Genomic DNA, 21,039 nt, shown 5'->3' on the forward strand with positions numbered 1-21,039 from the left:
CTGCTGTCTCCGGTAGGCCTCAGGTCTGGCAAGCTCGGGGAGCAGTGCGAAGCCGTCGTTCGTTTTCCGAGGCTCTTCCAGAAATACCCGTTCCCCATTCTCATCAACTCGGCGTTCCTAAAGCTGGCCGATGTTTTCAGAGTGGGGTGAGTGCTGCCCCTCTGCTCCTGTCCATTCCAGTCTGATCCGTGGGAACGCGCCGTGCCTTGGAGTGTCCTGCAGTGGAATCTGGCGTGTCGTGCTCTCCTGCCAACACCCCTGTGGTACCCAGTCTGTTGTGGCTGGGCTTGATTGGAACTTGTTTTTCACTTCTTTAGTGAGCTTGAGTGGCTGTGAGTGGTAACGACACAGTTCCTTTCCCGATTTGAGGATTCTCTCCCTGGCTGGTTTAAGTTCACTGGTGTAAGTTTTGCTCTATAAGCACATCCAAATCATAACTCATAAATGAATGGATGATCAGATGTGCAAATCTAATCTCTAGTGTGAGAAGTGTGTATTTTACAGTTCTGTGCAGATATTTACTATATGTATTTTGATGTATTGATTAGTAGTGCTGTATTAACATTTTAATAATATGATATATGTAGTCTTGTAGTTAAAAGGTAACTTTTGTAGTTAAAATAAGAACTATGTAAGTGGGATATTTTTTTAAGAAAGGAATGAGGCACTCGCACCAGATAGCAGCCACAGGACACCTAAATCTTTCAGAGAAAAATAATTTATTGCCCTCTTATCAGAAGAAACAAACTTCTTCCCGCCTCGAAGGCACTGTTAGGGTTAAGAGGAAGAAGTTGACACTGACCAGACACAATCCTGTGTTTGAATGGAATTTATGCATCATGTATGAGATGTATGAATATGCAACAGCCTATCACTCTTAAGGGTTAACCCTCTGTTAACGTGTGTCCTTTTTCGGGCTCGTGCTGCCCAGAAAAAGGTACCATAACTCTTTGTCTCTATTGTCTCATACTGTCCTAATTCAATTTGTCCAAATTATTATTACTCTAATTGTATTACTATTTTTGTAACCATTTTATTACTATTAAACTTTTAAAATTTTAAAAACAAGTGATTGGCATTTTTCACGTCTAACAAAACTTGAAGTTCAGCTTTTCCAAGTGCCTGCTGTCCAAGTGATGCATATATAATGGAATCAAAGCTGCTTCTTAAAAGCTTACAAAGGTGTACGCTGATGTTGTGGAATCTTCACTCTTGTCTTCAGGAAGGAAAATAAATTTGCTCAGCATTTGACAGTGGTAATTAAGACTTCTCTGTCTTAATCTTGAATGTGTTTTTCCATCAGATTTGGATCCCTATGTGTGCACAAAACAGACATTTGCTTACACACCTCCTCACTGGTGTCAGAGGTTCATTTCCCTGGAATTGGGCTTTAGTTTGACACTATCTGAACTAGAAAATAAAGCAACAGTATGTTAATAGTCTCTATTTTACTGTATCAGTCTACTCAAATGATTCTAAAGCATAGATATCTCCTTGTTTTAATTTGCTCCCAAAAATTGTAGTTAAGTAATTTTGTATTTAAAGTGCTTCAATTTTTGTTACAAAATAGCCTGACAAAGAAATGTTTGTATTTTCTAACAGGAACAACTTCCTGAGGCTGTGTGTGCTGAAAGTTACTCAGCAGAGTGAGAAGCACTTAGAGAAGATCCTGAATGTGGATGAATTTGTCAAGAGAGTTTTCTCAGTGATCCATAGCAATGATCCAGTAGCTCGGGCTATTACACTCCGGTGAGTGTGGCAGGAAGGATCCTCATTTACTTCAGATCTGGTGAATTGTTCTGATTTAGTGCAAACCTGTAAGTCACTATCACTGTGCTTGTCTGGAATAACACGACCAAGTGCAAGGTGTTGCATCTGGGCCAGGGCAACCCCTGGTATCACTCCAGGCTGGGGGATGAACAGACCAAGAGCAGCCCTGCCGAGGACTTGGGGGTGCTGGTGGATGAAAAGCTGGACATGACCCAGCAATGTTCACTGGCAGCCCAGAAAGCCAAATGTGTTTTGGGCTACATCAAAAGGAGCCTGGGCAGCAGGCCAAGGAAGGGGATTCTGCCTCTCTGCTCCCCTCTGGTGAGACCCCTCCTGCAGTGCTGTGTCCAGCTCTGGGGTCCCCAGCACAGGAAGGACAGGGACCTGTTGGAGTGAGTCCAGAGGAGGCAGCTGAGATTAGAGGGATGGAGCACCTCTCCTGTGAGGAAATGCTGAGAGAATTGGGATTGTTCAGCCTGAAGAAGAGAAGGCTTCTGAGTGCTCTAATTGTGGCCTTCCAGTACCTGAAGGGAGACTACAGGAATGATGGAGAGGGACTTTTAAAAAGAGTTTGTAGTGACAGGACAAGGGGGAATGGCTTCAAACTAAAAGAGAGTAGGTTTAGATAAGATATTGGGAAAAAATTATTTATTGTGCGAGTGGTGAAACATTGGAACAGGTTGTCCAGAGAAGTTGTGGATGCCTCATCCATGAAAGTGTTCAAGACCAGGTTGGATGGGACTTTGAGCAACCTGGTCAAGCAGAAGGTGTCCCTGCCCATGGCAAGAGGTTTGGAACTAGATGATCTTTAAGGTCCCTTCCAACCCAGGCCATTCTGTGATTCTGTGAGCGAAATAAAGGAGGCTTTTTATACATTGATCATAGAGTTAAAAGCAGAGATGTCTGTCTTTGAAAAGCATGAATGATAAGGATTGGTGATAACAAGAACAAGGTTATTAACCACTTGTGATGGGGAGAATTCTGTGAATGGTCCCAGGGAAAACAGAATTTGCAGTGTTGAAATTTTGTGTACACCAGAGAAGAAAACTGAATCTGTAGTATGCATAACCCAGACAGTAGCTATATGCAATATAGCACATCTTGCCTAGGATATTTTTAGACCAAGTGGAAGTGCTTCCTTTTGTGTCAAAATGCTTTTTGTTAACTTGCAACCAAAACTTACATTAACCTTGTTATGCTTGCACCTATTTTTCATTTAGCCTTGTCCTAGCTGGAACTGCTAGTTAATCTCTGATCAGTAACTTCTAAGGAAATGCTGTTATATTACTGAGTGCTTTGAACTTCTGGAAATCAAGTGGGAAAACAAATAAAATTAATCTGTCTTCCATGTCACTGTCCTGCTGATTTGGTGTCTGTGTCTCTAATGCTATCCAACATGATCCTCTTAACTGCTTCTTCCAGCTCCTGTGCAGGTGAATTCAAATGTGAAGAGAGCACTTGTCTTTCTCTTTTAATATTCTTTTTGTACCTCCATCTGGAACTGTTATTGATTTCACTGCTGGGAGATGGGAGGCATTAACAGGGCTTTGATTGATTAGGTCATGTGTCCATTTCTTTTTTCTTTCAATATTTCATTTGAGATTGTTTTCATGCCCTGGTGTCTCAGAAATCTGTAAATACAATATGTCTGCATTTTTTTGTAGTTTCTGTTCAGTGCTCCAATATAAGATTGCAGTTATTGACTGGCATTGAGGGTTGTCTTCACAGGCTGCTACAAGTCCCAGGAATCCTCTCAGTTTGCATAAGTAATTACTAAATTCACAGGATACATCAAATAAAATGTTAAAATAACTGTTGGTTTAACAGTTTCAGTTTAAAATCTTCTGTTGATTTTTTTTGTCTTCTTTGAATAGTGTCAATAAGGAAGAACATGTTGAAAGAAAGAGCTGCTTAAACAAAACTTTGTGGAATTTTATTGCTAGATAACTGTGTAAATATTTGCACAGAACTCTAGCTAAAATTACCATCAGTATAAATCCTACATTTATTCTTCTTTTAACTGGGTTATGCTAAATATGCCTGAAAGGTATCTTTGAAATATTTTTGGTGAAGTATAGGCTACTTTTTTAGCAGTTACACAAAAACTGATGCTACTTTTTTCACTAATAACCTTATCTTACATCAGTGAAAGATGTTGGAAATAAATCATGCCGTAATGAACTCTTTAATTTTGAAAGAATTTTTGGTAAGTTTCTCACTGTATCAATTTCAAGCTAAAAGGTATCAAAATGTAATTAAATTCTTATCAGACCACCAGCACAACCCACACGACAAAATCTGTTACATTTAACTGCATGCTTAATTTCAGCATTTGCTTGTTTCTGTAATAGTAATGAAGGAGCACATATTTATATAAGCATAGCCTTTTAACCAGTCTTTTTTACATTTTTACTTGGTTTCATAATTTCTTCGTGCTCACTGTTTGTCCTGATTTTGCTGTGATTTATTTCTGCAGGATGTTGGGCAGCATGGCATCTATCATTCCAGAAAGGAAGAATGCTCATCACAGTATTCGCCAGAGTTTGGATTCCCACGACAATGTGGAAGTTGAAGCTGCTATATTTGCTGCTGCCAACTTTTCTGCACAATCTAAGTAAGAATTGTTTTTTTCACTTTTTCATATTACAGAGAATGGAAACTCCATTAACACTGACATTCACAAGCCTTTCTATTTTCTGTTGTGCTGTCCTTTATAGCAAAACAATTATGTGCAATAATGATGTAAGGAAATCTGAATGCAAGTTCAGCAGATTTTTTTTCTGAAATTGAAAGTTCATAACTATGAGAACTGGAATAGCAGCTTTAATCATGAATTATTTGACAGAAATTATATTAGTAAAATGTAGCGCTGCTTGTCAGTTTTTGAAAGCTTTAATTTTCTCATTGGGTCGTGCCTGTGCGCAGAGGTTCTGACAAACTTAGGTTTTGGCAGGCACTCTTTTGTGTAACTTTTGATTGTTAAAACACAGTGTTTGGTAGCTCAGTTGAATTTTTTTTCTATTTTTAATGACTTAATTTTTTATTTTTCATTTCACCTGATACTTTCTTTTCTCAACAGGGATTTTGCTGTTGGAATATGTAACAAAATCAGTGAGATGATTCAAGGTACATTTGTATGTTGAGTGGTAATGAGGAAAATCTTTCAGAGAAATTAAAGTTCTTTATTATTCGTATTTACATATTAGATATCAGAATGCTGTTGCCCTTAGATGATTCCAGTTTTTAAATTAGGTGACCAATAATCTGTCTGGTTATCTTAAATCCTCCTAAAATTTAAGTTTTTGAAGCACCTGTTTGGTACAGAATAAAAGCCTATCTATACTGTGATGGATAAACTTGCATAGACTCTCATAGGTTGCTTCAGATGAGTTAATTTGTGTGTTACCTGCAGGGAAGCAAGGAGCAGCTTTCTCAAACAGCCATGAAAGTGCTTGATAGTGTTGTCATTTCATACCTAGCTAAAACATGGGTTATTTGAAGCCACTGCAGGTGTTTGCACAATCTCCTTTCAGCAATGGTAGCAAATCCAGAAATACTCTGTGCCTCAGAACTGCCAAAAAAAGCCAGCCCAAGCACTAACTCTGGCTGTATTTCTTTCCTTATTGCAGGTTTGGCCACACCTGTGGACCTGAAGCTGAAGTTGATCCCTATCCTGCAGCACATGCACCACGATGCCAGCCTGGCCTCCAGCTCCAGGCAGCTGCTGCAGCAGCTGGTGACATCCTACCCTTCCACCAAGATGGTCATTGTCACCCTGCACACCTTCACTCTGCTTGCTGCTTCTTCTTTGGTTGACATTCCCAAGCAGGTAACTCTTCCTAAGGCATGCCTTCTGTTGAAGTACAAAGTACATTTTAAAAGCACTCAGGTTCTGCCTGCTGATCAAAACAAACAGTCATGGCTGGGCTGGATTGGTTGCTCCGGTGCTGTTGAGGAAGAATACCCTGAAAACTGCTGCTGCTTTCATATTTTCTGCCTTTTCTGGTTCCATTTCCAGGTGACTGTATCAAACACATGACATGTTTTTTACAGTTCATAACATGTCTTTTTCTAAATCAGGGATTCAAATCAACAAGGGTAGATCAGCATACAGGAAAAGAAACACCCTGACTTTTTCTGAATAGACTTCAACTAGCCTGTGGAAGCCAGGCTTCACTTTGCACTTCTGTATATTGTCTTGGGTTGTGGGTGTGCCTTTTGCCTTTCTTTCATGGAAGCACATGAATATTTCATGCATTTAAAGTGTATTTCCTGGAGAATTTTGAGGAATTTCAATCATTTCCTTAAATTCAAGACTATAAACCAAGTAGTGGGAAAGCAATGATGGAAAAATAAAATGCCTTTTATGCTCTGATAATGAGCTTTGTGGATGTGATTTATAGAGCAGGTCTGAACACAGGGTCACTTGAGACTCATCCAGCTAATCTTTGTAAAGGAGTCACAAAAATCTATTTGCTTTCTTTCAGCCCTGTACAGCCATGCAAGGCTGGTGTCTGTTAGATAATGGCATTGATCTGTCTGAAACTCTCTGCTGTGGCTCACTTCTGTATTTCAGATGATGCTTCTGATGGTGCTGAACCTAAGTCTACTGAAACAACATGAGAAAACTTAATGTGCTGTTTTTATTTATTTTAACGGCAGTAAACATGGAGATTTAGGCTGTATTTCTGCAGCACAGCAGCCAATACTGCATAAAACTGATGGAGACTAAAAACCATGGTTCATACTTTTTCAAGTTAGTTGTGGCTCTGTGTGCTCAACATTTCTTCCTGAGTGCTTTAGAAAATACTTCCTTCTAAGTAGCATCACTTTTAAACAATGAATTTATTTTCTTGCAGATTCAACTTTTGTTGCAGTACTTGAAAAATGACCCCAGAAAGGCTGTGAAGAGGCTTGCAATCCAGGATTTGAGGTTGCTGGCCAACAAGACACCGCATACATGGAGCAGAGAAAATATTCAGGTCTGTATGTTTTTTTAAGCTAAACTTTATTATGAAACTTCCCAAGGAGTTGTAGAATTCTTCCCAGAGGAATGATTTGGGAGGTAAAGGAAGGAGTAACATGTATCTCCATACTCTTAAGTTAGGTTACTCTGCCAAGCAGCCTAGCCAAGCATTAATGAGCAGCTCATAGAATGTCTGCAGTTGGATAAGTTGGCACTACCAAGGGAAGGCATGTGCCATGTAGGAGGCCTCTGTAGCATGAGGAAATAGCTTTTCCATCTGACAAACCCATTTCAGGGAACAGACACGAGAGCTGAATGTTTACACTGATCTTACCACAGTGAGTACACACCAATGCTCTGGTGCAAAACAGCCTCTGGGATTTGTCAAAACATGTCATCCAGCGAGAGGTACTTGAAAGGACAGATGGGATTTTGATTTCATTTCTTAGAATTAATGGGGTTTTTGCAATAGTAGCCTTGTGACTCCTGTTGTATCAGTGAGAAGGTGTTTATAGTGCACCTGTGCTATTTGGGGAAACTTGTGTTATGTTTTAGATGTTACTGCTGCCTTCTTTCAATCACAGTTGCATATGAATTTTTCTCCTTCCCCTTTTTCTGGTAGAAATGACTATGGAAAATAACTTCAGTTTATATTAATGGGAAAGTAAATATTTCAAGAACTTAATGGCAGAGGGTCACAGCTCTACTTTTTCCTGGGTCCTTTTTTCTTTGCTTTTGTTACTCTTGGAAGCTACTTGGATCCTGTCCTGTTGGAGCATAAGGTGTCTGGGAGAAAAAACTATGCAGGTTTTTGTTAACAATCATGTGAGAAATAAAGCAGGTTCTGCTTTGTCCCCAGTTCTTGGAGATGATGGTTTGGAGTGTGCAGAGCTTTTTGCTTTAGTGAACTGCTTTATTCTTCATAATGGGTTAACTCCAGAAATTTATTTCCTTTTAGGAATTTTAAGGAATTATGGATTTTTTGTGAAGAAAATGCTACTCTATCCCATATTTCAATAGTAGTTATGTCAGTACAAATGAGAGGCATTCATAACTTGGCTTTCTTTGTCATGTTGTGTTTTGAAGTAGAGTGGGTGTCCTGATGGTTGAAATTCATAAGGAAAAGTTCCACTGATGTCAGAACTGAACTAAACCAGTGACTGAGTGAAAACAAAAGTAGTTGTCTGAAGCTTGCTACTGCTTGCTAAATGGCATGCAGAAATAGTTTTTCTGACTTCTGAAATAACAAGTTGACACTTTGAATTGGGAAGTTGTTCTCCCAACAATTGGAGATAATACAAACAAAATACTATGTTTATACAACAAGGACTGAAAGAGACCCTCCTTTTCTTGTGACAAGGCCTGCCTCTTGTACCTTTTTACCAACAAACATTGGTTAGTTTCTTCAGCATTTTAAGTCTGTCCTGTATAGGTCAGGTGGGAAGTTTGGCGTTTGCACTGTGGAGGTTTCACTGATTTCTAGACATCAGCCTCAGAAGCTGTTGCTGCCTGGAGCAGTCCATCCTGCTGACTCCTCTGTGCTCCTGGCAGTGTTCACTGTCACTGTTTCAGATAGGCCCTGAGAGCTGATCTGACAGCACTGGAGTAAAGCATCAGTGTCTTGGGAGACATCAAGACTCATTTTCTACCCCAATCATTAGGTCTTCCTCTGTCTGTTGATGCCGTTCTAGTCAGCGGATTAGCAAAATACTAATTGGTACAAATGACAGCTATGTTTAGAATTTAACCCTTACAAAATACATATACCTGAGAAGAACACTGTGGGGGTTTTTTATGTTCTGTGGAGCTAATTGTGTTGTTTTTCTTTATTCCATTATTGGCTCTTTGTCAGTCAGTTTTGGCACACTCTAAAGCAGAATATATTTATATTCTCTATTTATATCTCATATTACTGTCCCTCCTCTTGACTAAAAAAGCATCCAAAACCAGTGAATGACTAAATTGTGAGCATGTTGGCATAAGGAATTGAGAACAATGTGCATTTGCAGAGTTATTCAAACCTAAATGTGATAAGACCTGTGATAAGATCTGGCAATAGGCGCAAAAGTAAGACATGAGTTCTACTACAAATGAGTTAAAACATAAAATGCACTTGAATTTATTTATCAAGAACCTTATTCCTGTTGGAAACCAATACTGCTAAAGGAAATGACACTTGAAACCTTGCTCTTCAGAGATGTATATTTATATAGAACCTTGCAGATTGTTACAATTCAAGATAATCAGCATGCCTGAAACTGTCTTCAAATCCTTTATTATATTGGATCAATGAGACCAGATAATACTTTTGTCACTGATTTTTAATCAATTAATGACTTACAATTGATGTTTCCTAGCATATAGGACCCACTGTCACTTTTCTGCAAGCCACATCCTCAGTCCTCTAAACCAGATGCTTGAGGATTTGGCTTTTGATTTTAGTACAGTATTTTCTGTGGGAAAATCTTGATTCTTAAAACTTCCCAGAGCAGTGCAACGAAATTCTCCATATAGATAGCTCATGCTACTTCTTACCTTTGTATTTTTTCCTGCTGCTTTTTAGGCACTCTGTGAATCTGCTCTTAACACTCCTTATGACAGCTTGAAAATGGGCATGTTATCTGTTCTTTCCACGTTATCAGGGACCATTGCCATCAAACAGTACTTCAGCAGTGCTCCAGGTAAGAAAACTGGATTTGGTGGTTACCTTTGGCATTTTAGTAGCTTGGTTTTCTGCTGCTGATCAGTTCCATCTAAACACTTTGTAGCATTTTCTAAAACTAGTTTTGAACTTCAGAACCCTGAGAGTCAGACTGTGTTCATCATGCATGTAAACTTAAAATGGGACACTGTATAGTCAGGAATAATGATGGTTTTGTTGTGTTTTGTGGGTACTGTGGTAAATTAAAAGGGTGTTTGCCTTTGGGTCTTTAAGCTTTCTTCATTTTGTGAAGGAGCATATTGCCTCTCAAGTGGCTGACCTGCATTCTTCTGAAGGCACTTTAAAATCATGGATTTGCGTAATTTTTGAGTAGTAGGGAGGCTTCATGGTGTAAGAGTGGACTGGCATGTTACTGTTCCACCCTTGTGGGCTTGACCTGCAGCAATAACCAAGTGTCACCAAAATATTGTGACAATATTCTGGAGAAATTGTAGAAAAAGTAGACATTTAAAAGTGATTCAAGGTATCTTGTTCTCAGAATTATGATCACACTCTTTTTTTCTTCTTGAAAGCTAAACTGCCCAAATGAGTGTTATAAGCTCAAATACATGGGCTGCAGAAATGGAAAAAAATAGTACATCCTCTTCAGTCATTCTGGCATGGCTTAATAATTAATAGGCTCACCAGCTTTTTTTAATCAGACATAATATTTCTTAAGGCAGTATTTCTCTGAGTCCTGAAACAGAATATTTGGAGCTAAAGGTTGATTTCTCATGTGTCTAACTTGTGTAGTGTTCAAGAATAAGAGAGTCTCTGGTTTGAAGAGAGAAAAATATTTTCATCCTATTGTTTAAACATAAGAAAAAGCCCTAAATCAATATAATGGTTTTGCAGAAGTGTACTTAAAGATCTGTAGTATATTTATGGACTGTGCAGTTTCATGTTCCATTTGCCTTGCTTTTATTTAGGAGCAGCAGCTACAACTGCCAGGTCATTTGATTTGGTAAAACTAGCACAGGAGTGCTGTTACCATAATAACCGTGGCATTGCAGCTCATGGAGTGAGAATTCTGACCAATATTTCAGCCTCTTGCCAGGAGAAAGGTAAGGGAAAGCAGGGGCAGTGCTGTGGCTCTGTTTGCAGCCAGGGGCTTAGGCTCTTAGCACAGATTAACTCGTCCTGTCTGTGAACCTGGCTGTAAGTCTGTCTGATCCCTCAGGCTGGTTAGGGAGAATGGGGACTGTCATCTAGTAGGGAATACTCTGTATGGCCTTATGAATGGTTGGGAAGGTTCCATCTTTGTCTCATTTAGAGAAAATTAATGCCCACAATAAAACTCATGCTAAATGAATGCTTGTTTTACCTTTGCTGTAAGATTAGTGAATTGTTGGTCAACTTTTGAAAGCCCTTTGCACAGAGCCTGTTGCAAAATAAGAACAGGGCATTTAGAAGTCTTAGTCCCAAGATTTATGCATGCTTTGCAAGTGTCAGTGGGGCTGCTGAATAGTTATCCAAGACATGGAATGGCAGAATTGTTTCTCATCAAAGTAAGACAAAGCAGGAGTGTTAGGAAGATTCTTAATTCTCATGACTGCAACAGCAGTGCAAGCATTACACCAACTGTGGTCAGAGAACAGAACAGAGAACAAATGAACTCTTTTTCTTTTTGTAGATCTTCTGCCTTTGGAGCAAGATGCAGTTTTTGGCTTAGAAGCTCTTCTTGTTCTCTGTAGTCAAGATGACAGCCCAGGAGCTCAGGCAACCTTAAAGGTGACATTACTGTTGTCTTCCCCTTCACAGCTGTAAGTTATTGTAACAGTTTGTGTGACAGAGAGGCTGATGTGCACCAGATCCTTTCTGGTGGAAGTATAACAGACTGGAGAGAAGGAGTATTTTTCTGGTTTGTCCATAATCAGAGTTCAGAGCAGCAGAGAAACTGTGCATAGCTATAGTACAATTCCTCTCAGCTCTAGGATAAGAGGATTGTTGCAGGTGGTAGGGAGAATTCCTCTCAGAAGAACAGCTATAATAAAACATGAATGTTGGATGGAGGTGTCCCTGGAGGACAAAGAGAATCTTGGAGAGAACTTGCTTTTTGGAGATGCAGTGTACATTATCACAACATTTTTATAAATGATTATTCTTATTCTCCCACTTCAGAAACCATCAGTAATTTTTCTAGTTATTTACCTTAAAGGCTGGTGGTGTGAGAGACTATTAATGTTTCTTGAATTTGTGATGTGTTTTAGTGCTGGTAGCTTGGGGACAAAGGCTTGGGCTCTTGGAAAAATCTCATATTTTGTAGAGTACATAGTTCTGAAAACACCTGTGTTCCTGCAGTTCTGCTTGCAGCTAAGTGTGCCTGGCTTTGTTGGTTTGAGGCCATTGTGTTGATGTTCCTGTGGGCTGTGTGAGTTGCAGATCACGCTGACCTGCATGGTGAAGCTGGTGAAGTGCCGCCCCCACCTGAGCCAGTCCGTGGTGGAATCCCTGCTGGCACAGCTGCACAGTGCCCAGGACAATGCCAGGATCCTCATGTGCCACTGCCTGGCAGCCATTGCCATGCAGCTGCCTGTCCTGGCAGATGGCATGCTAGGAGACCTAATGGACCTCTATAAATTAATTGGACAATCTGCCACAGATAAAAAGCAGGAACTCTTGGTAAGACTTCCCTTGATGCATAAAGTCTGTAGTAACAACTGGGGATGGATTCTATTTTAAAAGGCTGCTAAGGCATTTGTTATGTGTCCAGATTGATGTGCCAGTCTGTAGCCACTAGTTTCAATTTTCTTTCAACTTCTGACTCTTTATGTCAGTGTTCAGTGTAGAAATATCTCCTAGATGGAGCTGTATTATGCAGTGTATTCCATTAGATTTTCCAGCAGATGGCACTGCTTAGGCAAGCCTGGCTATTGACATTATTGGGGTATCTCTAAAGTAGTGTTTAAAGGCCAAATGGCAGCTAGCTCCATTTATATAGGGTGCTCTGAGGGAAATTACTTAATATACTGTAAGAGAGAAAAATGCTTTCATCGCATATATTTGGAAAAGAATTTGAATTTTAAAAAAGAAATTACAAGCTTTCTGTTAATTTACTTGGAGCATTTGAAATATTTCAGCTAAAAGGCAGAATTGAGGTTCTTTAAATGAGAGTTACTTTTATCTACAAGAAATACTTGGATTGCTCTAACTATTTAAAAGATATATGACTGAGAAGTTTTGCAGTTAAAATATATGCATGTAATCTTCTATGTAGTTTTGAGCCCAAAATAAAACAGAAATGGCTTTTTTTTCTTCTTTTCTTTAGTTACTAAATTATAACTTTCTTTCTCACTCCTCCACTCTCTACTAGGTTTCTCTTGCCACAGTGATATTTGTTTCCAGTCAGAAAGCTTTGTCCACAGAAATCAAAACTGTGATCAAGCAGCAGCTTGAGAATGCCTCCAATGGATGGACAGCCTACAGGATAGCCAGGCAGGCTTCCAGGATGGTAAGTGAAAATACCTGCAGAAAAATGGTTTGCTGTGATTGCAGGAATTGCCAGGGACTTCTTTGAACTGGTTAAGGGAATCAGGAAAATCGTAGGATTTGGGAGAAGGAAGTAAATGGGGGAAAAAACTAAAAATCACTTTCCCTTCTAATCCCCTGAAATGCAGATTCAGATATATATAATTTGGGACATTCATCCCATCAAAATGGTTTTTTTACTCATCCTTTTGAAGTATTTGAGAAGAAATTAAGAGATGTCCTGGCACTTTCTTGATCACATACCTAATCTGTATTGTCTGGCTGCTCTTCAGAATGTGAAGGTCATCCTGATGTATGGTTCTCTTTCTTCAATGTGAAGAAAGGAAGAAAAATATACTGTTTCCCTTTTCCCTTAAGTAAATTCACAGTTGGGGTTAGAATTACACAGAAACCCTAGTATGAGATGCTGTGGTAAATTTCCATGTTTTTTTCTCATCTTATTGAATTATCTACTATACTTTTTTACAGGCTGGTATTTCTGTAAAGTAAGCACTCATGCTTTCATTTATTATTAGCATTGCCACAATCAAATAATTGGGAAAAGTTTCAGTATTTCTGTTTGAAAGCTGGAGATGTTCCTGTTTTCTTATTTGTGTAAGTTCTGTAGAAATCCCCAGCCTTCTTTCACGTCCCCTTTCAGAAACATTCTTGTCATTACAGGGCAACCACGACATGGCCAGAGAGCTGTACCAGAGCCTGCTGACCCAGGTGGCTTCAGAGCACTTCTACTTCTGGCTGAACAGCCTGAAGGAGTTCTCCCAGGCTGAGCAGTGCCTGACGGGGCTGCAGGAGGAGAGCTCCAGCTCCGCGCTCTCCTGCATCGCCGAAGCCCTCAAGTCCTACCACAAAGGGATCGCCTCGCTGACGGTCAGCACACACCTCTGCTGCTGATGTTTCTGCTGCTGCAGCATGGCTCTTTGGGTTCTGTTCTTAACTCTCTGAAAAGTTCTTCAATATCTCTGGCATCTGCCAGACTCTGCTTGGTTCTCCTCTGCAGGCATCACACACTGCATCTTGAGAGAACGCATCCTGTAACCTAAGCCAAGTGTGATTAGCTAGATTTCTCTTTGCTTTTTCTTCTCCCTCCACCCCTCATTTCCTGCCTTGATCAGATCAAATGAAATGTGACAGATCTTGTTTAATTAAAGTTACAATACTTATAGTTTTCCACTCCTTGCTTTGGGTGAATAAAAGCTATTGTAATAGTCAAGCCTAGGAATTGGCCTAAATTGGCTGCTGTCTTCTTGAAATACAGAGAAGGATTCAGTTGTCTTCCTCCCTCCTGCTGAGTTCATGTTCTATTTGACAATGTGATCTCATGGAATCCTAAAAACTATCTAGTAGGAAGAGGAAAGACAATTCAGTTTCATCAAATCCAACTGGTACCTGCTTTTATGCAAATACTTTCTGCTTCTCTGAAGTGGTAAAAATACCAAGAAAGCTGTGTGATGTCTGTGAACATAAACAAAAAAAGCACTAATGATTAGGGACCTTCAGTTCCTACTGTAAAGTTGCTTCTTAAGCAAAGATGATCCAGCTTCACACAATGCTTTCTTTCGTATTTTAGTTTCCATGAAGCAATCTTTACATACAGTTTTTGTATGCCTTTTCAGTGAAGCTGCTTCATTGCTTTAGTTACTGGACAGTTAGGGTCATGACAATTCAGACATTACTGTTTAATAAAATTCAGATATTACTATTTATTAATAAAATGTCCCTGAATAAGCTGCAATGACATAAATTTCTACTTTTGTCCTCTGAAAGATCCATAATTCCTGAAGTGTTTGTCTTTAAGTGTTGGCCGAGTGAATCAGGCTTTTAATTCAACACTTCAAGATTTCTCTAACATCAAGAAGACATTGAGAGGAGGACCTCATCTAATTAGATGTTAATATTTAATACAGGCAGGAAAATAACATACTTAAATAGGTCATACTGTGATCCAGTAATTTAATTACCCCTTCCATAGAGTTTGGGGCTTTTTTTCTTTTGAAGGATTCCTGTCTTCATCTCTTCTGCTGACTTCAGTTCCTGTTGCACATAGTGCTTTCCTGGGCCCAGTGCCCTCCTTATGGGTGGTTGTGGTCCAGAGGAGTGAGTACAGGATTTGTAGGTTAGAGGGGAGGAAATTGGGTTTTACTGCTGGTTCTTGCTGACTTGTTGCATCACTCTGGACAATTTCCCAGCCCTGCTTGAGTGTATCAGCTGTAAAAGGAGGCACTCACTGCTTGTCTATAGAACTCAGCCTCTCCAAGGGGAGCAAAGTGCCACAAAATGCCCGTGACAGCCTTGCTGCTGTAGACTCCTGCTCTTTCCTCTGACTGGAGCTCTCCTGTTGCTGCTGTTTCAGTGCAGAGCATGACTCAGCCCTGCTGGTACCACAGACCAGTGGTGCATGTGATGAGCCTGGTGTAGCTGCTCCACTTTGTAGCTGGAAAACACAGTGTCAGTAAATCTCTTGCAGATGTTCAGCCAGCCCAGTTTAGCAACAATGAAATGTTCAGATAGCGCCTTGTCGGAAAATTTCTCAATTCCTCCTTGATAAACATAAAACTCTGAGTTGCACTGCAGAGTGTTCTTTCATTGGAGTTAATGCACTTGAGGGAAAGAAGTCCCTCTGCTTTATGGATAAGAGGTTCTCCCTGTGGGAGAACAAGGACTTGTCAGGGAGCACATTGGCCACAGTCCCCATCTGTCTTGCTGTGTGCTTGGTTGTACAATTAGCAAAGGTTTTGAATGGGTCCTGCTCTTTCTGGCACAGATCCTGTGTCTCATTGGAAGCATTGGGTTTATTTTTCACTGCTGGTAATCTAAAGAAGATACAAAACTTGAACAAAGCACTTATACAGCCATTGGTTAAGTAGCACCAATTCCAAATATGTCAAGTGGTGGTGTTTGAAGAACTTGGCTGAGCCAAAGAAATACTTCTGTCACTTTCAGAAAGAATTGTAACTCCCTCACTGCCCATGGCAGATAAGGTGAATTGCAGTATTAATGAGACAAGCTTGTATTTCCATTTACAAGATTCAAGTCCAATTTGTGCTACTAAAAATGTCTGTATTTTCTGATATGAGTACTTTACTCTTTAAAAGCATGTAGTCTCTGTAGAGCAATTACAGTGCACTGTAGCCCTCTTCTACAGAGGGTTTTCTGAAACCATCCTTGCAAAATAAACTTGAACAATTCCAGTTCTTAAGGGTTTTTTGGTGCCCTTGTAGAAGGAAAAGCATCAATGGTTTAAATATGAAATAGTCTTATCTTTTCAGTTGAAATCTAGTTCATTAGTTTAAAGTGGTTGCAGTGGGCTGATGTTTCCTCACTTTAGTCAGTAGTGGGCCAGTTCTCAGATGATGTGATGCTTTGTGAGAAACCACTTAGCTGGTTTTCTGCCAGCAAAGAAATGGTTCTTAGTAAGGTTTTGGGGTAGATTATAACTTCTTGCTTTGAGAAGTGACGTGGTGAGGAATAAGAAGCACTGGCAAAGACAGGCATGAGTCCAAGAGGAAGTACCAGTGCTTTGTTTTTGGAGAGGGCTTGTTCTTCTCAAAATCCAACAGTTTAAGAAAAATAAGTACTGGATTTTTGGCTTAACTAGTATCAAACCTCGAGTACTGCAGCTTACTGCCTCCTGGGTGTCCTAAGCTGTCACAGATGCTTCTACAAGTCAGATAAGCTTTTAGGGAGCAAAGCTTCATAGAACTGTATTTTTTCAACAATAGCAGCTTGTCTACCCTCCTGGAATTCTGTTATTTACTGTTCTTAGTTACCACTAGACTGTGTCTCTTGCCTTCATCAAATGCAAGGTTCAGTGCCTTCATAATGTTCCCATCCATTTCACAGTTCCAAAAAAATCACTCCCTCCTCCTGCTGTGAGTACCTTGAGCCAATTCCTTCTCTTCTGGCTGATGCAGAGAATCACTTTTTCAGTCCTTGTGTTTCTTGTTTGCCATCCAATTCAGTCTACTTTTTCTTATGGTAAAGACTATCTGGCCTAATGTCATTTGAAGCCTAATGGCTTGGCCTTGGAAAAAGGAAGTATGTGCCCTAACAGTATTTATTTTAACTGCTTAAGTCACATTTGTTACAAGGGTGAGGTGCTTGGAATATGACTTAGTAATTATGCAACTCCTATGTCATTTATATTTAGTATGATTGAAATTGAGCAAACCTGTTAAATATAATTTTTAAAAAACCACTTTTTAGAATTGAACTTGAGGGTTCAGTTTTCTGATGAGACTGTTCAGTGACACTGCAGTGTCATTTTATCATTTTTGCTTTTGACCTAGATTGCCAACATTCTTATTACTGTGTTTCAGGCTGCTAGTACGCCACTTAATCCTCTGAGCTTTCAGTGTGGATTTGTGAAACTCAGGATTGACCTTCTGCAAGCTTTTTCTCAACTTATTTGTACCTGCAACAGCCTAAAAACGAGTCCACCCCCAGCTATTGCCACAACCATCGCTATGACATCAGGAAATGATCTCCAGAGGTGTGGCCGCATCTCCAACCAGGCACGTGCTCCCATTCCACTCTTGTGCAGTTGTGTTTGTGACTCTGGTATGAATTCTGCTCCTCAGCAAACATATTTGACAAAAGAAATGAAAAGTAGTTGTGAAGTGGCTTTTGGTTTTCACCTGTAGCTCTGAAAACACATGCCTGTAGCTGAATGTGCATGTGTGTTTTGTCCTCCAGTCACGCACACAGCGTCCAAGGAAGGATATGCACGTAGCAAGTCACTTGGTACACTCAAACTAGCAGCAAGGCTTTTCACACCTTGCTTTTTGAAACAGCTCAGACACTCTGAGTACACTAAGGAAGAATATTATATATACCTGAGGATGATTCTGCAACTCCTTTTGCTGAGAGTTGGCAACTGCCTTGGTACTGTACAAAACTTGCCTTGGTACCTCCTTGGAAGACCAAGGAGGTTTGCTTCTAAATCCAGCCAGTGGGGGGTCACTGAAAGAGCAGTTTGCTTTACCAGTTGGGGATGGAGGAGGTTGTTGATGGAGATTTTTTCTTTTGTTTTGTTTTTAACCCAAGGAGATTTTGTTGGTGCAGGGAATATACCTGTTTAATGTGTGGATATCAGTCTGTCACTTTGGTAATCATTATCTGAGTGAAGAAGCAAGAACTTTAAAAATTTTTCTCCAATGTGCAACCTTATTCCTTCAGTGTTGTATGTTACAGTATAGTGGTTTTCTGGATGTGTGGGGTTTTGTTTTGCTTTGTTTTGTGTTTTTGCCTAGTAACATTGTCTCTGCAGATGAAGCACTCAATGGAGGAATTCCGAAACTTGGCTACGCGGTATGGAGATCTCTATCAGTCATCTTTTGATGCAGACTCAGCAACTCTAAGGAATGTAGAACTGTATCCTTTAAAAATCCTAGGGTTTGTCCACTTTCCTTCTCATGTGCACAGCATGCAGCACAAGAATCCTCTTTTCTTTGAAGACTGCCATGAAGTAATTTTGAAAATTAATAACATAAAAATTAGCTGCCAATTGTTTAAAACCTATTTAAAAATAAACATTGCCATATTATTGTTTGGAATTACTTGATAAACAAGTTATGACACAAAAATTGGAGCAGCTTATAACTTGGCACTTTCACAGTTCCTGCTCTCTGTTCACTAAATGAGTACTGACTGTAGGATTACTTCACAGAAACAAGGAAAAATGCCACTAAATACGCTGCATTTCTTGCTTTAGGTGCCAACTTTGAAAATCTTTTAGCTCCTTAGTATTAATATCAGACAACAGCAGAGCTGCCTGTTGATTTCACATGCAATAGAAGCTCTGATTCTGGATCCAGAATCTGCAAGGTAGGTTTGATAGTTAACTGCATACTCCTTTTCTGCTTAGTAATAAATCCTTGGAGCTTTAAACCTAGGAATTCAAGGAATGTTCAGAAAGTTTCTTAGTAGACATTTCTAGTTATATTCTGAGCAGGCTTGAGGATCTGTTGCTGCTGTGCTGTACCTGGCAGATTGGGGACTCTCTTTTGGATTCTGCATTTTATACTGATTTTGCTCTTGAGAGCACTATACTGGAGTTAAATATAGACTTGAATTTCTGATGTCTCCTTTAGCCACTTATTTCAGTTTGTGTTGTTGTGTGTTAGATCCCATACCTGTTGCTTGGACTTGTAAGTGCACCCTAGCTTCCTTCAAAGTTGTGAAAACACATGCACTAAATTCGTTCAAATTAGTTTCAAAATTTTTCAAATTTTTAGTTCAAATGTAAAGCCATCACCTCTGGCTCTTTTTCTAACAGTCCACTTAAATCCACTAGAAAACAACGTTGAACTACTGATGAAGTGAATCACTGTTAAAAAATCTCAGGCTCAGATTAAATGGAAAATACTGTGGATAAAATCTCTAAATCTCTCAGTGATTTTATAGCTGGTTATAAAAGTGAACATCCTAAGTGACTATCATTATGAATTAAGCATTGCTTAGAAGGTGTATTAGTCAATGAGATGGAATTCTATTCAAAGGAGAAGATTATAAACTTGGAGATTTAGTTTTAATTCTGACTGTCATTCTTGCTTTGGGTTGTGAGATTTCCGTGACTGTAACAAACACTGCAGGGTGAAATAAAAGCCAGGGGAAGTAAGTATGCTGAGTCTGTTAGACCTGTCACTGCTTCAGCTGAGAGGGTGGGGACAAGAGTGGTGAATAAATGGTAGGTAAGAGAGATTTAAATGTAAAGGGCAAGTGTTATAGTGGAAAAATAATTTAAAGAACCGAGTAAACAGTTTGAAAGACATTTCTTAATGGATTGCATGTTGTAATGTCTTGTCACGTCTGTTTGGCAGTCTGCCTTCCAGGTTATGATGAGGAAAGTAAGTTAGACATAATGAAAAGTTTCATTTTTTTTCTTTTGTCTTTTTTTTTTAGTTTCCAGGAATATAGCTCAAATGGAACAGCTCATGTTGAAAGTGAATATGAAAGAAGAATGATGTCTGTATTTAATCATGTGCTAGAGGAAGTGGAATCCCTCAACAGGAAGTATGCTCCTGTGTCTTACTTGGCAAGTAACAGTTTTAAATGTATGTTGTCTACAGAAAGGGGCCAAAACCCCAGAACTCCACAGAACTGTGGTTGGCAAGAAACTGGGAAGCATTCTCAGTTAATTAACATTACCGACTCAGATGGTCTCTACAGAGACACGCTTGTTTAAAAATATTTCAAGAACCACTTTGCTAAAACATCTGTAACCTTGCTGGTCTGCTGAAAAATAATACTTTTAAAATTCCCATCCTAAGAGCACAGCAGGTGGTGATAATGTCACTACAAGAGCTGTCAGACCCCTCACCACACTCACATGCAAACCCTGGACACATTCTCCGCGTTCATGTTCTTGCTGTGAAGGAATTGTCCCCCTGCCACAGAGCAGCCTGGCTTTGGTCCCTGAGCTGCTGGTGGTGAGCCCTGTGCTTTGGGGGTGCTGTGTTTCTCTTATCAGTGCAGGGCATCAGGGAGCACAGTGAGTGTGCTGGTGCAAACAGTGAGCTGATAACACTCTACTTACAGGGCTGATGCCTTTGGCTCTTGCTGCTCATGAGCATCCTAAAGCTGAAGTGCTTGTTAGTGGTGGTTTGGCATGGTTGGCATCTGTTTGCCTGGTTTCTAAATCCAACAGTCCTTACCAATTCCAAGTAGAATAGAGGAGTAAATCATGTAAACCACAGCAAAGGTAAACCCTGTACACTTGGCTGTGGCTGGCTGCACACCAAGGCAGCTTGGTGACTCCAGTGGCACTGCTTGTGTTCATCTGAGCCAGAGGCATGGTGCAGCAGGGAAAGGAAGAGTAGACAAGAGCCTTAAAACTTAATTATTGCATTAAGTTGTGATAGATGCCAGGCTTTTTGCTTGGAGGGGAGTTGTGTTTTGAGAGTTTGTGTGTAGGAATGTTTCAAGCAGATCCTGCTCTGTCAACTTGAACACTAGGACTGGAAAGATCTGTATTTTTCTTTTGCTTGACCTCCTTTTTTTTCCAGAGCAGAATACCTCCTTCAATAAGGGGCAGAACATAACCAGAGAGGCTGAATATAGTCATTGTAATTTTAGTGGCTATAATTCTATGACTGTATTAATATATTTTTGGACT

The 21,039-nt window shown here is 39.8% G+C and overlaps 1 protein-coding gene across 1 annotated transcript in view; it reads left to right on the forward strand.

The window, feature by feature from the left end:
* The window catches only part of INTS7 (integrator complex subunit 7), a 25,663-nt gene that overhangs the window by 1,323 nt on the left and 3,301 nt on the right, over positions 1-21,039 (forward strand). Inside the window, exons 2-17 of the mRNA XM_005416168.2 lie at positions 17-146; positions 1,603-1,749; positions 4,247-4,384; positions 4,850-4,896; positions 5,400-5,599; positions 6,630-6,752; positions 9,300-9,417; positions 10,367-10,501; positions 11,071-11,168; positions 11,820-12,059; positions 12,751-12,888; positions 13,587-13,793; positions 17,243-17,437; positions 18,193-18,296; positions 18,681-18,749; positions 19,827-19,959. Coding sequence (XP_005416225.2) covers positions 17-146; positions 1,603-1,749; positions 4,247-4,384; positions 4,850-4,896; positions 5,400-5,599; positions 6,630-6,752; positions 9,300-9,417; positions 10,367-10,501; positions 11,071-11,168; positions 11,820-12,059; positions 12,751-12,888; positions 13,587-13,793; positions 17,243-17,437; positions 18,193-18,296; positions 18,681-18,749; positions 19,827-19,959 — 2,222 coding nt within the window. The remainder of the gene's footprint in view (positions 1-16; positions 147-1,602; positions 1,750-4,246; positions 4,385-4,849; positions 4,897-5,399; positions 5,600-6,629; positions 6,753-9,299; positions 9,418-10,366; positions 10,502-11,070; positions 11,169-11,819; positions 12,060-12,750; positions 12,889-13,586; positions 13,794-17,242; positions 17,438-18,192; positions 18,297-18,680; positions 18,750-19,826; positions 19,960-21,039) is intronic.

Source organism: Geospiza fortis, unplaced genomic scaffold (genome assembly GCF_000277835.1).
Source record: "Geospiza fortis unplaced genomic scaffold, GeoFor_1.0 scaffold41, whole genome shotgun sequence".
Classification (NCBI taxonomy): domain Eukaryota; kingdom Metazoa; phylum Chordata; class Aves; order Passeriformes; family Thraupidae; genus Geospiza; species Geospiza fortis.